Raw genomic sequence first — 16,234 nt, forward strand, 5'->3', positions numbered from 1 at the left:
CAGAACAAAATCACAGCAGCCTTGCAACAGATTTTGAAAAACAAAAGGACCAGACTGATCCTTTTTTTTTACTGACTTTATTAATCAATAAAAAATGACTATTTAATATTGCCATATAGTATCTATCCTTAAATGGACACCACCTTCTTCCTAACACAAATTTTGCTTGATTTTCTAGAAAGGCAAGAATACTGCACACTATTAGAAGGTGTCTAATCCTCCCATCTCCTATTACCGTAGAAAAATATTTACTTTTAAACATCTGTATTGCGTTTACACAGTTCAAACACACACATAGCTCCTGGAATGTACATAGTATTTAGCAAATTTTTAACTAACTTTTCTTTGTAATTGTATAGTTTTCCCTTGACAAGGAGAGGATCAGACTTTTTCAGGAGGATTACCTCTGCTCAACTCATTTCAAGCAGCTCTTGAATAAAATAGTTCATTAGTTCGTGAAAAGGAAAGACTCCAGGGAACTACTGGGGAAGGAAGAGAAAAGAACAGAGTGCCACAGAAATTAGGTTTTCAGATTGTCGCTTATCCTCCAGAACGCAGGTACACACACACATGTCCCTCTTCCCCTTAGGGGAGATCATTGCATGTTTATCCCTGGGAATCAATGTACCAGAGATTAAAACTCTAACCCAGTCATAATTTCCCACAAAGACACTAAAAGTTACCTCTTCTTTATAGCACATTTCCTTAGCTAGTCCGTAGAGCAAGAGAAGCCTATCCCCCTTTGCAGGTATTTAAATACTTTAGTTTCAGAGTTACTCAAAATTCAGTCCTCTGACCTTTTTAGGCTCCCATGGCTGATCCTGAAAAACCAAAGGATTTTCAGCATTTTTTTTCCAAATCTCTCATGCTTGCCCAGGTGTACAGGCAACCTCGGAAAAGCAGACCCACTGACTGTAGCTACTGGTGATCAGGGATGATTGGCCAGGAAAGCGGATGGGAGCAGGAGGAGGTTGCAATTGTTGACCAGAGGACAACCTCTTTTGAACTATACCTGGCACAGCAGACTACAGAGCATCCCAGAGCCACACCAATTAAAAGGAGGCTAAATCATCACCAGGACTGATGCCACTGTACAGTTTCAGTGTGACTTTACACCACAGGGGTCAAATGGAAGCATGGCTCCCAGCAGCACAGCCTTCCCACTCTTCTCATGTTGTTCCTTCTGTCTGCTCTGTGTTTGCATTAAAAGCACTCAAGTAGTCTGTGAGTCTCCAGCCAGACTGACTGAAAAGCAAACTGAGATGCCATTGAATAGTTCTGGTGATACTTCCCTGTCCTTTAACACCCTCTCATTCCAAATTGTCTTGAGAACACCAAGAAGTAGCTGATGGTCATCAGAAACATCATCAGATCACTACTGGCATGGATTATGTGATCTTGAATTATGCATTCACAGCAGACAGTATGACTGGAAAAACCAGGAAATATCAGAAGAATGTGTTGAATTCTGTATGAATTCTCCAATTCTCCTTGTTAAAGGATGCTTATTTTCAATAGTGGATTTTCCCACAGATCAGTTGTGATTTTCCAAAAACGATCAATAGCCTTAAATTGTTATAATACAGTTGTTGTTATTACTTCAGATTACAAATGAAACTCTGGACTTCCATCTGCTGACAGGGGGCTTAGTTTCAACCCACAGTTTTAGAAAGGAGTCTCAGTTTTGAGCACTATGTAAGACTCCTTCATCTAGACATCACAATTTAAAAGAAACCAGTAGGTTAAGAAGTGAGCTGTAATGGGATATAAAAATAACTCTAACACAAATCCAATTTGCATATCAGATTATTAAAGGAAAAACTATCAAAGTATCATTTATTGAAGTAAACAAATAGTCTATCTACCCTGTCTCTGGAAATATTTTGCCTCAGGGAAAAACTCAAACCTGGGCAGATAATCAGGGTAAGGTATTTGAACATTTAAATCTTGCTGGATTCTTTAAAGTAGGTGTTAAGTGGTGCATTAAATTTGTGCTGTTTCCTCTGAGCTGGGTAAATTTGCTCTTCTGTAAATAGTGGGGAAAGCCTTTTACAATAATTTGAATCCATGAATAAATGTATTCAAATTTCTAAAGTACAGGCATTAAATGTTTTTGTACATAAGCCAAATGAATGGAATATCCAGGACTGGAATTATTTAAGTGACCACAGAAAGATAATATATAATTAAAATGACATCTGCACCACTAACTGAGGGGATGAGAGAAAGTGACATCACAGATCTCATATAAGCTCCAAGCTTATTATTAGATCTAAACCTGGCTGTAAAATTACAATCTACCCAAGGGATTATCTTAAGGCATTCAGAAGCATTGTTTCATTTACTGATAGAACAGGGATGATAACAGGCTGACTTTGCTTGTCACATTGTTTTTTGGTCTTTCTTTACTCTTTGTTCACATTAGCTGTAGATAAGAGGAAGACAAGTTTCAGCTGAATCACTGTCATGGAGCTTTTCATTGTTTTACAGTTTGTTCCAAAGGCTTTTTTTATCCTCCCTGCCCCCTCCCCTCAAGAAAAGAAGCCAAAGCATTTTTAATGGTGATAAAATCAATGGGGAGTAAAAGATGCACACAATGCAACATCCAGGAATGTGGCAAACTAAGGAATACCCATTGGCCTAATGCACCTCAGGGAGACCATAAGACTTTGCTTATAGCTCTCATTATTAGCACCAAGAACCAGTGGCTGCTAGTTATATCTTGGCCTTATTACAATTCAGTGCCAAAACTCCAGCCAGTTTCAGTGGGTAGATTTCATCATTTGAGACCTAGAACAGAGGACTCTCCTTCACAGAGAGGGAGATGTGCAGGGCTATCTGGGACACCTCATCTCTACAGATTTAATTTCTGCATTAAATTGAAAAAAGCTGCATTTTGTTCTGTTTCACACACCATTTTTATGTCTCTGGCATAAATATTAGTTCCCTATATTTGTAACAAGACTCATGTGCCACCAATCTAAAACATTCAAAATTCTAAAAGCGTGTAACAAGACAGGCAGTGAAAAGGGAAAAAAAGAATGCTCCAAACTTTCCAGTCACTTTTGAACAATAGTAATCCTGAACTGCAAAGGAGACTTCATTTGCATTAAGAAATCTGTCCCTAACAGTCTAACTCCTAGCACTTGAAACAGCTCCCGTATGCTAATTTTGCAAACTAAGCAAAGGTCCAGGAGCAGACGGGTGGGTCTGCAGGCAGCCCTGGAGCTGTGCATACATTGCTAAGGAAAACACGGACCTTGCACTTTCCCCCACATTGTCCTGGTGTTGGGCACCTACTGCCATGTGTTATCTCTTACAGCACCTCCCAATATCCCTTACAATAAAACCCAGAGCCTCTGGTCCATCAGCTGCTGTAACCTGCAAACAGGCTGCATTATGCAGATTTCTGTCTCCTGATCTTGTCACTACAACTTTGCTTTTTTCTGTGCTGTCCCTTGTTTAAAGGAGTGACCAGGTCTAGCACAGTGAAGGGTTTAGCCCATGATTGATCCCCTCAGTGCTAGGGCCACAGAAACACACTGCATTTCATTAATAACAGTTAATACAGCAACCACTTTTAATCCACATTAAGTTGTTTCATTGTCCCTTTTATCTTTTCATAATTCATACACGTAATAGACTTTCCATGCAGACCCCTTTGGCATGAATATTTGATTTAAAACTGTCCATACCTACAGCCACATCTGTAGGCCATTAAAAGTTCACACTGGACCTATGCAGCAGAAATGAGGTGCCTGCAAGCAGTTTATACATATCATCACTGCCAGAAAATATTCCTGCAGCACTCAGCCTGGGCCAGGAACCTTGTTTATGAATCACAAGTTGTTTGTGGCCACTCAGTGGTGCTTACCATCCTTCAGATGAAAAGAAAAACAAAGACTGATGAAGGTGAGCTGAAAGAACAACAAGCAGCATATAGTGATAAACTGCAACAAATGTAGAAGGGAGACATCACTGCAGAAAAAGTCAAAGGGCAGCAATGTATTTGAATATAAATTTTATTTTTAAATGTGTTCTGAAAGTAATGTAGGGTAAACCAAAATCCATTTTATCCTGAAAAGTGGCAGCTGTGGGGTGAAGCTGTGAGAATAAGTTGGCAGGATCCATTCTCACCTGTGCTGTTACTCCATTAGCATTACTCTTCATCTCAGAGGGGTAAGAAGCATCTCTTACACCTCAGTATTAACAGCATCCTTCATGTGGATGCTGTGTGTTTGATGCCAACTGTTATGCAAAAATTTGTTTCAGTTACCTCAAAAATGGAATTCTCATTGCTATTCTTTGTTTCTCACTAAACATATTCCTCCATGAAAAGAAATTAAATGAAACTTTACGCAATGAAAGGAAATTAAAGTGGAATGAAAAAAAAAAATTAAGTGAAAAAATATGAAAGGAAACCTAAAGAAATGAGATCTTGAGAATTCATATCCTTTCATGAAAGGAAAATTTGTTTCATGAAATAAAATGAAAAATCAAATAATTAAAATCAAATAATCAAATAATTAAAATCAAATTAAATTAAACATAATGGGATAAAGGGAAATGAAATTTTATAAAAAAACAAACCAAAAAATGAAAATAAATTAAATGAAACAAATAAATTAAATGAAATCTTGGGATTTCATGTCATGAATGAAAATGAAATGAAAAGTCAAGGAATGAAATTAAATGAAATTCAATGGAATGAATGGAAATGAAATGGAATGAAATTAAGTTAAATTAAAAGAAATTAAAGGAAACATACCAAAATGGAATTAGATGAAATCTTGAGATTTCTTTTCCTTTCACAAAATGAGCTTTCATTTCATGAAAGGAAATGACATGCCAAATCAAAGACTGAAATGAAATGAAATGAAATTTAAAAGCTGAAATTAAAAAATGAAATTATATGAAATGTAACAAAATTAAATTAAATTAAATCTTGGGATTTCATGAAAGGAATGAAATGACAAGTCAAGGAATGGAATGAAATGAAATGAAATGAAATGAAATGAAATGAAATGAAATGAAATGAAACTTAATGGAAAAAAAGAAAAAAAAGGAAAAATAAAATAAAATTAAAGAAATCTTGGGATTTAATTTCATTTCATGCTTGATTGTTTTGGACAAAAGAAGAACTTTTGTATCATGGAACCAAAGCACAGGCCTACGTTACAAATTCTTCATATACCAAAAATAGAGAGACTTTCATTAAAGGGTACGTGCCGTCACGTACTTCATAAAACAAGAGTGACTAAAAACAAACACAAAAAACCTCCTCAGAGTGCCTTATGTCAAAAAAAACCAAAAAAAGAGGTAACATATGATTTGCTAACAATGGGTAGCCATTTATTTGCACACTTCAGGTGGTATTTACTAGCTTTCTATTTAGCCATCTCAGCTCAGTAACTGCTCAAACCAGACATTCAGATTCTTCCCATGTTCCAAAGCAGCAGGAACTGGCACAGGACTCTGTGAAACCTGCTTCACCTCTTAGGGAGAGACTGGGTTGAAACACTCAGTGGGGGATTTTTTTCCCTCTGGTTCTTGAGGAAAAGTAGTGTAGACATGACACATGACTTTAGGATGAGAAAAAATTCCACAGGCTGAATCCTTCCTTCTGGGTCTAGAAACTAGGCTGAGAAATCATCGTAGATGTAACTTTTCTGCATCCTTACTTGGAGAGAAATACTAAGAGAAGCAATATTGGAATGTGTTAACAATTCTGCCTGATGATACATAAAGCTAAAAATCAATCAAATCTTGACTAAAACACTTGGAATGTTCAGAGAGATTGAGTTTGTTTTTCAAACAGAAGCTTATGCTACTTCCAGTTTTTCCTGAAAATGTTTGCTTATCCATATATTTATCACAGAAATAGTCTTACCTGAGCTGCATCTTGCTGACGTCTGTAGACAATTGCATTTTTTATGGTTTGGATAAAAAATCCATTCAGTTCCTTTTGTTTCTTGTTGGGGAAAATGCGTAGCAATGGGATCATTATGAATGGGAAAGAAACTGTAAGAGATTTTAAAGAAGAAAACATTGAATCAGACTGTGAGGGCATATAATTGTCCCCCTTGCTCTTCCTTAATATTATAAAACTTATCAAGTGGGATGTGTTCCTTTTATTAAAACTGATTTTTCCTTTCTTCCTCTCCCTTTAGCAACCTGTGAGGGTAGAAGAAAAAGAGGACTCCCTTTTGGAGATGTCCTGCTGGCCATGACTCACTTTCCAGACAGATGCCTTCCAAGCTTGTTTCCACAATGCCTCAGGATTTTGGTTCAGATTTTTGGTGTCACAGAGCCACCACAACAACATTATTTCCCCTACCTGCTCAGATAATTACACAGGGAAAGTGGGGAATCTTGAACTGGCCTAGCAGCTTATGGCACCCACACGTGAAACTGGGTATTTATCATTCCTGTTTAACAGGAATGAACAGGAATTCATATAGGTCCCTAGGACTCTCCAGTATTAGGGACTTATATGAATGATGGGGCTCTTTAGCAGGGCCTCTTGCAACAGGACAAGGACTATGGGGTTTAAACTAAAAGAGAGCCAATTCAGATTAGATATAAGGAAGAAGTTCTTTACAATGAAGCTTGTAAAACAGGGGCACAAGGTTGCCCAGGGAGGTGGTGGATGCCCCATCCCCAGGAACAATCAAGGTCAGGATGGACAGGGTTCTGAGCAAACTGACCTGGCTGAAGACATCCCTGCTTATTGCAGGGGATTGGACTAGATGACTTTTTAAGGTCTCTTCCAACATAGACTATTGCGTGATTCTATTTATTTTGCTTCTCTAAACAGGCCACAGACTCAGGAAGTGGGATATTATCACAGGGATGGTCTCCAGTCCATACTTTTATAGAAACCTGAGTGAAGTCTTATTTACTAATAAATCCGTCATTAACTTATGAGCAACTTAAGACTAATAAATCAATAACTGGATAAACCCTGTCCTGCCAACAGGCAACTACAATGTGGAAATTCTCACCACTTTAATGAATGAGCAGAAAGAGATGAATCAAGGCATCCAACTCCAAACACTACAGAAACTTTTCTTTAATAAAGGACACATTGCTATTGGATGTATAGGGGGACATTTCTGTCCCTTAAGAAATTGGTTACAAACCACATTTTGCAATCAGGTTAAATGTTAACCCCAGGGCAATTTGGATACACAACTCCAGAAGGAAACAGTTGATGTGCTGCGAGTACAGGTGCAATCTGTAATGCCAGCAGGATCAGATGGGCACAGGAAACTTTGCCACTGTGCCACCTGATACTACCGTGTGCAGTCTAGATAACAAGATGATAAAACCTCAAAAGCCTTGATTATGCTGTGGCTTCCTCAGCTGTGATTCTTACTGCCCTTGATCATCACCACCATGAAGCCCAAGCTTTCATGCCTTAGAACTACATGGTTTTATACCCCACTCTTGCATTGCCTATCTATTAATCTAAACTAAATGCATTCTCTTCAGGACACTTGTGTTCTTTAACCTTCAGAGCCATCAACCAAGCTCTAGACAGTGTTCAAAAAAGAATTGGGAGTACTTACACAATCTGTTTATACTCTTCCACCGCTTTTCTTTAGTGGGTTGTTATGGTGGAATTTCAATCTCTACTAAGCAAACCAAGTGCACAAAAACTTTACGCTTAGGTCCCAAAGGGCAGTTATGCTGTTTTAGTGAGAAGTATACTAAAAAAAGTATTGTAGAAACGGCAGGACCCACAAACCTTCCTGTCAGATGAACCAGGAGCATTGTGTTTCTGGACTCTCAGTTTCTGGAGTAAGTTTCATTAATGGTGACAAGACCTGTAGAGCATGTGGTGGAAACCTCAAGGGTAGAAGTGCCTGTGGGTTGCATTCTGAATCCCTCTGAAATAATGTCAGCTATAATACTTCCTACCCTTGCTTCAGCATGTTTTGCAATTTGAGAATGACTTTTAAGAAATTACCACAAGAAAGTAGACAAATGTAGACTATACTCACGGATTAGAATGAGAAGAGGCTTAAACAAAGACATTTCAAAGAATGTTCTGCAATTCTTAACAAAGGGGTCATCAGGATTCTTCTGAGAATCCACTTCAGTACCAAAAGCTACACTACCGACGACATCCAAGGTAAAGCAGTTGTAACACCTGCATTTAATTGAAGAATGACAAATTATTATCTATCTACAAATATCTACAATCTATCTATATCCATTAATATCTTCCTTCTACAAACATCACATAGCATTCATTTTTGCCACCAAGTTTCCTTTTGCTTTTAGATTTGAGCTTTGCCAATAAGAGATGTTTCCATCATTCTGACAAATGGTGATACTTGATAATGATCACTTTCTCCATACCTACAAAGTGAATGTATTTTCATACAGCTCAGTAATTCCACTAAAATTTTATTAAAAACAATTTAATTTGTTATGACCTAGAAATCAAATGCAACACATCAGAGATGCATAGGCATTTTCTTAGTATGCATCCTAATAAATGAGACCATTCCTTTCTCATTTTTAACTGCAAAAACCACACCTATTTCCAGTCCAGTCTGAACTCTCAGAGACAAGAGGTTCTTAGGTAAAATTAAGGTCCTGAAGGATTTCCTTCTTCTTCTTCCTCATACCTCCTTTGTAATGTAACTCTGTGGACAAAATCAAGAAAAACTGATGCCAAGTGAAATCTGTACCTCTGCAGAGGAACTGCCAGTGCTTTAAGAACTCCAAAAGATCTGTGTACCATGACATAGACACTTCAGAACTTACTAAATGGCTCCCTGCATATCTCACCATCTATCCAGTTGTCTTACCATCTTTATTTTTCTAGTGGGCTTTAGCAGCTTTATTAAGTTTTGAGATAAGTGGACTGAGAATGTAAAATATCCTTAGAATTTAATTCCTCTGATCCATGGTGAAGTAAGCAATGTCTGTACTTCCATGAGCATTACAAAAGGCTAATATCAGTCTCTGGTGTTTTAATCTGAGCGAGGAAGTATGAAGAGAAGAACAGGAGCCAGGCCCATTATATCCTGCATATATTATGTGAATCAGTATTTCTAAACTACGATCTTTGTGACCTGTCATTGTGATCACACCAGAGAATACTTAAAAGGTAACAAAAATAATGCAAAACTCACTTATTTTGGTCTTCAACTCTTACACACAAACACATACACACAAAAAGCATCGTTAGAAGTTCAAATGTTAAAAGGAGGGGGGGCATTGCTACAAAACAATAATTTCAGAAGGACTCAATCATCTACCTCTCCAAGGTACTGAAAAAGAAAACAATCTTAAAAACTAAATTTTGAGTTGTTGACAAAACACAAAACAGCTAAAGACAACTAAGGTCATAGGAGGTTACAGATAGGTCTTTTCATCCAAAAAAAACAGCTCCCAAGGCAATTCTGTAAAACTGCAGTGGAATGAGAATCACATTTATAAATACATCAAACCTGCTGAAATGGTAGTATGGTAAAACAACTGGAAATATCATGTTCCCAGATGGTCAACATCATTCATTTATACTTTCAAAGGGTCTTTTCCAAAGTGTCTCTTGAGGGGTGAAACTCTATAATGGATCAATAGCTAAAAGACCACTCAAAGACAAAGGACAAATGGAAAAATGGAAAAGACTGGAAGGTCTGAAAAGGTCAATTTTCATCACAGCACTAGGCAAGGATACTGTATCTTTCATAGCATCTCTTCTGCTGTTTATTAAAGAGATCTCTGTGCGCACACGCACACTTGCCTGTGCACATGTACTTAAAAAAAGATTAATAAATTGTGCCTAAATACCCATTTCTTCTGATGAAACAATATTATTTGTGCTGCTTCAGTTTGGGAAAATTATGAAGAACTTCAGAGGGCACTGACCAACCCAGCAAACAAAGTTTAAGCAAAATGAAACAAAAATAGTGCCTGTTAGAAAGAATGTGTTTGGACTACTACACAGAATCTTAGAGGAAATGCAGCTACTCAGAGAAGGGACTAGACAGTGTTGCGAACAGTTCAATGAAGACCTCTGATGAAAGAACAACAGAAAAGATAATAGGATATTAAATGCATAACAAATGAGAGAAAGTACAATATGGAAAATATTAAAATGTCATTTGATAAATCAATGGTGCATTTTCATCTGGAGTACTGATCCTGTTGCTTCCCCAAAAGCTAGCATGCCATGAGAGGGGGTTATGAAGAATGTGGTAAGAATGATTAAATGCTCGAAAAAACCCCATATATAAAAAAAAAAAAAAAAAAAAAGAGCAAAACAGTGATGGACTGGATATATTTGATACTAGACCAATTCTTATGTTTGTACATTATTGACAGCCTGCAGAGAACAGATTGGAGAGGGACTGATGCAGCCTTCCTTTGTCCTTCCAGCTGTTAAAACTTCATTAAATAACTGCCAGAAATACATTAGATGCTTTACCAAAATTACTTTTCCAGTATGCAATGGCTGTCCCAGGAAGAAAAGGCTTTTATCAGACACACTCTCCATTAAACGATGATCTCCATTTTTTAAAAGGGAGGGAAGAAAAAAAAAAAATCTTTCCTACAGTAAGTGTGAATTTTGAATAACTGCTGCTATTGACTGTTTTTTCTTTTTTTTTTTTTAATATAATTTGCTACTAATTTTTGGCATGTTGAACATACCTCTGGATATCAAAAGCTTTGCCGGAATCTGCATAGACTTTCAAGTTACACAGCAGGATGTCACAGGCCTGGTTTATCAGTGGTGTCATCTGGAAAGGAAAATATTGAATTGTAAAAAACCATTAAAATGTTAAGAAAAAAACACCAAACAGAAACAATTATTTTAAATTATCTTTTATCCGATAAATGGGATAGAGCTCTCAGGTTCCTCTGCAGGTGTTGTTAGGCACTTATATACAGGGAAGATGAAATATTGGCACTTTCTGCTCAAAATGAACCTACACGTTACAGGGATGCCCTTCTCCAGCTCTGGGCCTAAATGCAAGAGGCTGTGTTACCTGCCAGACCAATAATTCTTGCCCCACTGTGGCTACATACACAGAGACATATCAGGCAAATATATCCCCCTCTCTGTTTAATCATTCCAAACAATGATTTATCATGATCTTCATTTGCACTACACCACATTTAGGTTACATATGCTCCAGGGCAGAAGGAATAATGCATTCCAAAGTCCTGTAAAGGCATTGGCATCAGTTCTATCCTGCCGTCTCTCAGTTTGAGGGACTTAAAACGTAACTGGAAAATTACCCGGGATACCACTACAAGCTGCTGAGGACAAACTGGTATTGGTACACAAGGAAAGGCCTTTCTCAAGTGGTGATGCCATTAAATGGACATTTGTGTGAATTTATTCATCTAAGGGTTCTTTCCAGTCACTGACACATGCTGGTCAGGTAGACTTAACCACAGCTTGGTTGTAGCCAAGAGTGCAATAGTCTCTTCTTTAGGGCTTTATGGAAACCATAGCACAGGCAAACATCAAGCCCTCATTAAAGTCTCACCTTCTGTCTCTAGCTTCCTACATATGAGGAATCAGACACTTCCCTGATTACATCAAATGGGGGGACAGAGGAAGGGGGTAGCAGCAATCCAGCCATGAACCAAAAGGAATTATATCCTACAGCTCTTTCCCATATAGATTACGAAGAGCAGCCTACAACTTAATATCAGAGTCTTGCCTCAACAACTATGTCAAGCATCAGCAATGTACACACAGAAACTTGCCTTTCCTTCCTAAACTACCTCCTTCAGATACGGATGTCAACAAACATGAGAACAGACTTATCCTACTCCTCTGACATTCTTGTTACCAAAAAAGACTTACTGCAGCCTTGCAGCATACTCTGAGAGCTATGCAGCCTGCCCAGCCAAGTCCATTTTGCTTGGCACTTCTACCTCTGTGAAACTGGCATAACACTTTGTGCACAGGCACACTGCCATCTTAACACATGGGCAAGACTAAACGCAGTCAAAAGGCCAACGCGGGAGCATCCAATATGTTTTCCAAAGGCACAAGTCTGACTCAAGAATGTGTCTAGCTGCTCTTGAGGTCTCATGCCTATATGAGAGAAATTATATTGCAAAGCCAGGTCGATTTGGGCTTTGCCACAGTCTCACAAGACAACTCTGGTGCCAGATTAGTGTTTGGTAAAAGTAGCTATTACACTTTTGGGAGGTGCACATCGCAGTTATGTGGCAGCCTTCTTCATCTTTTGGCTTTCCAAAGAAGGTCCCCTGCAGCAAACTTCTTCTCAAAAGAAGCTTCAACCAAATTAATATAACTCTGTTCAACAGATTGAACCAACGTGAAATACTTCATAATCTCTGGGTCCAGGCCCCCCCAATGAACCGAACCAGCCAAGGAGAACAAAATGAAAATCAGTTTTTTAACAGGTATGATGTTTCTGAAACAGATGGTGATCATTTCAGATTTTCCTTTTATTGCCTTATTTTCTCTTTTATTCTTCATCACATCACCAGATCTGTAACCAGCCAGCTGGTTGCTATCACTTTTCAACAGCTGGCAGAGACATCAGGGGCACGTACATCTGGCCAGGGCATCCCACAGCACCTCTGCACTTTGCACATTCCACCAGCCTTTAGAAATACTGTTGCAATTCATTCCTAGCCATAAGGCATTTTTATTAGTCAATCTAACCAGGAAAACAGAGAGGGGGGCACATGGATTTGATTTACTGTTAGCATGATAATAACAGAGTCATGTCAATAAGACAGTCATTTGTATATGAAAGCTACAGGGGATATCTACTCTGGAACCTCAGGTTGGGTTTGGGTTTTTTATTCCCCTGGGGGAGACATAAATTAGTGCAAGATTGCAAACTACAAAGACCACAGACTGAAACATTCTCAAGTCTCATAACACCTCAAAATCTTTGTCCGATTGTCAAAAAAAAAAAAAAAGAAAAAGAAAAAAAAAAAAAAAAGTAGTGTCAGGGGAGGTGAACTATACCAAGTATAGAAACTTGACGTGTTGATCTACACTGCCTTGGGTATCAGTTACTTCCCATCCATTCTGATTTGCCAGTCAGAACATAAAACCTGCATAACCTGCCTGAGTTTCAGTTTCTTGGTGGGCAAATAAACCCCAGCTGCTTTGTGTTCAGATTGGCTGAGAGTAACAGGATGAAGAAAAATCTAAACAATATGGTCCCTGTAAATATTTGATCTGACAGTTATCTAATAGCAAGAGTAGCCCAGAGTCCAAACTTCTTTCTTTCTGCCAAAGAAGAGCATTTGGGGTTAGGGTTTTCATGATGCCAGGGGCTTTGCTGTATAAATCCTGCCAATATGCTATTTGGCACATAAGAACAATTAGCTTCTGATTCTGCATATGCACAGTGCATGTGGATCTTTGCACTATTCAAAGGCATCAGAGTCACATTCCTCTAGTTAGATGTGGCCCTCAGTATTTATCAGTATTATTATTCCCCTTATTATTAGCATCCAAACTAAAAAGTAGAAGGCTGGATCATATTCACTATAGGCAGACACAATAGAGACTTTACTGCTCACAGAGAGCAAACAGAAGTCGTGTTGGGCCTCTTGTCCCACAAATGTTATGAAATAGAAAGGAGGGAGAAGGAGAAACAATACATCCCTAACACAAGAATGGCTTCTCTTCCAGAGGTCAAGTCCCTGAATAAAACCAGGAAAGAGCAGAGCGTCAGAAAGATGTTTTGTGAGAGGATTTGTTTCCACCACCTGAGAGTGCAGCTGTGCTATTCCTGGGCACAACTTACCAAAATGAACAACTCAACAAGATATTGGCCTGAGGCTCAAGTTTATGCACCAGTTTTTACATTAGTGTTTTGCTTTGCCTTATGTGAGCACACTTGCTTTGTCCAGCAACAGAAGGAGTTTGCAGAGACACTCCTAAAATGCCTTTGACCAACGTGCACAGACTAACAGCAAATCAAGGAAACCTTAATGGCTGGACTGTCAGATCTTATGTCCTAGTGGGACATGAAAGATCTGCATGCCTGAGAGTGACACTAGAGGATTTTCTGCACTGTTCTGCCATGTTATTACAAGCTCTGCTTTCTGTCTCCCTTTGTTTGAAAGAAATGCCTCAACACAAACTCCACTTCACAGGTTATTTAGGACAATGCTACTTTAACTGTGCTCTCTTCGTTAATTTTTGTGTTCTGTTTTGTTTAAATGGTTTGTTAATGGAGGAACAGATCCCTGGCATACTGATAGGAGATGACAAGACTACTGCAGCACCATCAGAATAAATAAAAATCAATAGGTTTTCTGCTGGTGTTGGCTGTAAAAGAGAGTAAAGCTATTTATCAAGTCTGACAAGGGGTCCAGAACTGCAGGATCATCATAGGCACCACAGCAAAAAGAAGAGGAACAAAATAAGAAATACTAAATAGGAAATCAAGGTTGGTACAGCAAGATCACTAACATGTCAGCTTGTTTCAATAAGTAACAGCTGAGGAGAGCATGACAGGAACACTGGGAAATGTTTCTGTTATTTAGAGACTCTAGGTATTATAATTCACCAATTCCTCATGAATTAGATCTTGGATCAACTTTCAGTGATTGGTGGTGTTCCCACTTAACAGATAAAAGTTGTTTCATGTGCAGAGAATTTAAGTAGCTTCTGTCAGATCACCCACAGGCAGTCAGTGGCAGAGCTGGAAGTGACATTTCTTGGGTTTCCTGCCTCCTGTCTCTCATTTCTCATTCTTAGTGCTCCCACTGCAGTGGCACTAAGAGGTTTATTCAGGGGTCTTACTGGAAAGAGCTTTTTAGATCTGCTACCAACTCCAGTGGCATCTCACATGGGATGCTCCCCAATCTTACTGCAGGATCAAGCTCACAAGTCTATTGCTTTATTCAACACCACTATAGTATTTGTGTTCCATGTTATCCAGAGCCAAACCTTCCTTCAGCTGAAGTGAACTCCTTTAGTAATCTTTACATGCTTGTTAGAAAAAGAGACTTAAAAAGGGAGAACACCCACGACAAAGAAATCCATGAAAGCAACAGTGAAATGGTGCACAGCTTTTAAAGACAAATTGAGAAAACAGAAAGCTGGAGACGATGTCAGAAACTCTTGAAAAATGTTACTAAAACAATTCTATGCAGACACACAGAAATTACTACCCAACAACTCTATAATCTCTAGTTTCAGTTCATTACCTGTAACTTCAAAAAATTCAAAATTTCTGGAATCACCTTTTCATCATTTGCTAGCTGGCTGTTGGAGATATTTGCCATACTACGGGGAAATTCCTCAAGCTCAGTGAACTTCTCAGTGACATTACACTGCTTCTTTGAAGTGACAAGGGCAAAGCTCGCCTCTGCCTACAGCCCCAGGTGCCTCTGTAGAGCACTGCAGGTTAAATCTCAGCAACACACATTAGCTCTGTCTTGAGTCCTGTCCTCCAGCAGCCAGGCCAAAGTGGCTTCTCACTTGTCACTCTTGCTAGCCCTGAAACTGTCCTTTCTTGGGTTTCTGAAATGGAGATATCAGGAACCTGTGTCTCTGAACTCTCTGTCCCTTGGCACATCTTTTGTCTGAAGTGATTGCTATGGGGAGCGCAAGGAGTTGTTAGCATTTATTGCTCTGTCACAGGCTAACAGCTCCCGATTCTCTCAGAGCATCCAGACAGACAAGCCTATGTTTGGAGTGGCACTAGGGGCTGCAGCACTCAAGGGGAACCACTCTCCAAAGACACTCATGAGGTCTGCAGTCTCTCCAGCATCACCGTGGACTCTGCATAGAGGAACAAAGTTAAGGCAGTCATCCAGAGTGAACAGAGTGGAAGACTTTGGTGTGGGATTTTGTCAAAGAAATTGATATCTTGGAAGGAGAAATAAGGAATGTCCTAGTAATATTTATAAATATACATAAAATATCATATCTAGGTTCTTATGCAATAAATTAGCACCAAATTTCTGTTTGTAATTCAAAGCAGAGAGGAAGGGTTTATTATAAACAGGATGTCTTGCAGATAATGCTGGATACTCTGTAGTATGGCCAATACTAGAACATGGTATTTTTGTTTCCATGCTGCTGTAGAGGTTCTGAGAGAGTACCAAATATGGGAGAGTTAAAAAGTGAGATCATAATTAATGAGCATTAATTTCCTTTGTGAAGTGTTGGTATAGCTTCTAAATTAAGAAACAGCAGGAAAAGCACATGGGCAAGGACTTAAGTTGCATTAACTTCAAATCCCAGGATTGC

At 38.7% G+C, this 16,234-nt stretch overlaps 1 protein-coding gene across 5 annotated transcripts in view; it reads right to left on the minus strand.

The window, feature by feature from the left end:
- Positions 1–16,234, minus strand: part of TBXAS1 (thromboxane A synthase 1) — a 228,095-nt gene that overhangs the window by 80,667 nt on the left and 131,194 nt on the right. For all 5 annotated transcript variants that reach the window (XM_053943898.1, XM_053943897.1, XM_053943901.1 and 2 more), the window contains 3 exons: positions 10,672–10,760; positions 8,007–8,155; positions 5,891–6,021 (listed from right to left, as the gene is read on the minus strand). In XM_053943898.1, the coding sequence (XP_053799873.1) occupies positions 5,891–6,021; positions 8,007–8,155; positions 10,672–10,760 (369 nt within the window). The remainder of the gene's footprint in view (positions 1–5,890; positions 6,022–8,006; positions 8,156–10,671; positions 10,761–16,234) is intronic.

This window comes from Vidua chalybeata, chromosome 5, assembly GCF_026979565.1.
Source record: "Vidua chalybeata isolate OUT-0048 chromosome 5, bVidCha1 merged haplotype, whole genome shotgun sequence".
In the NCBI taxonomy this organism is placed as follows: Eukaryota; Metazoa; Chordata; class Aves; order Passeriformes; family Viduidae; genus Vidua; species Vidua chalybeata.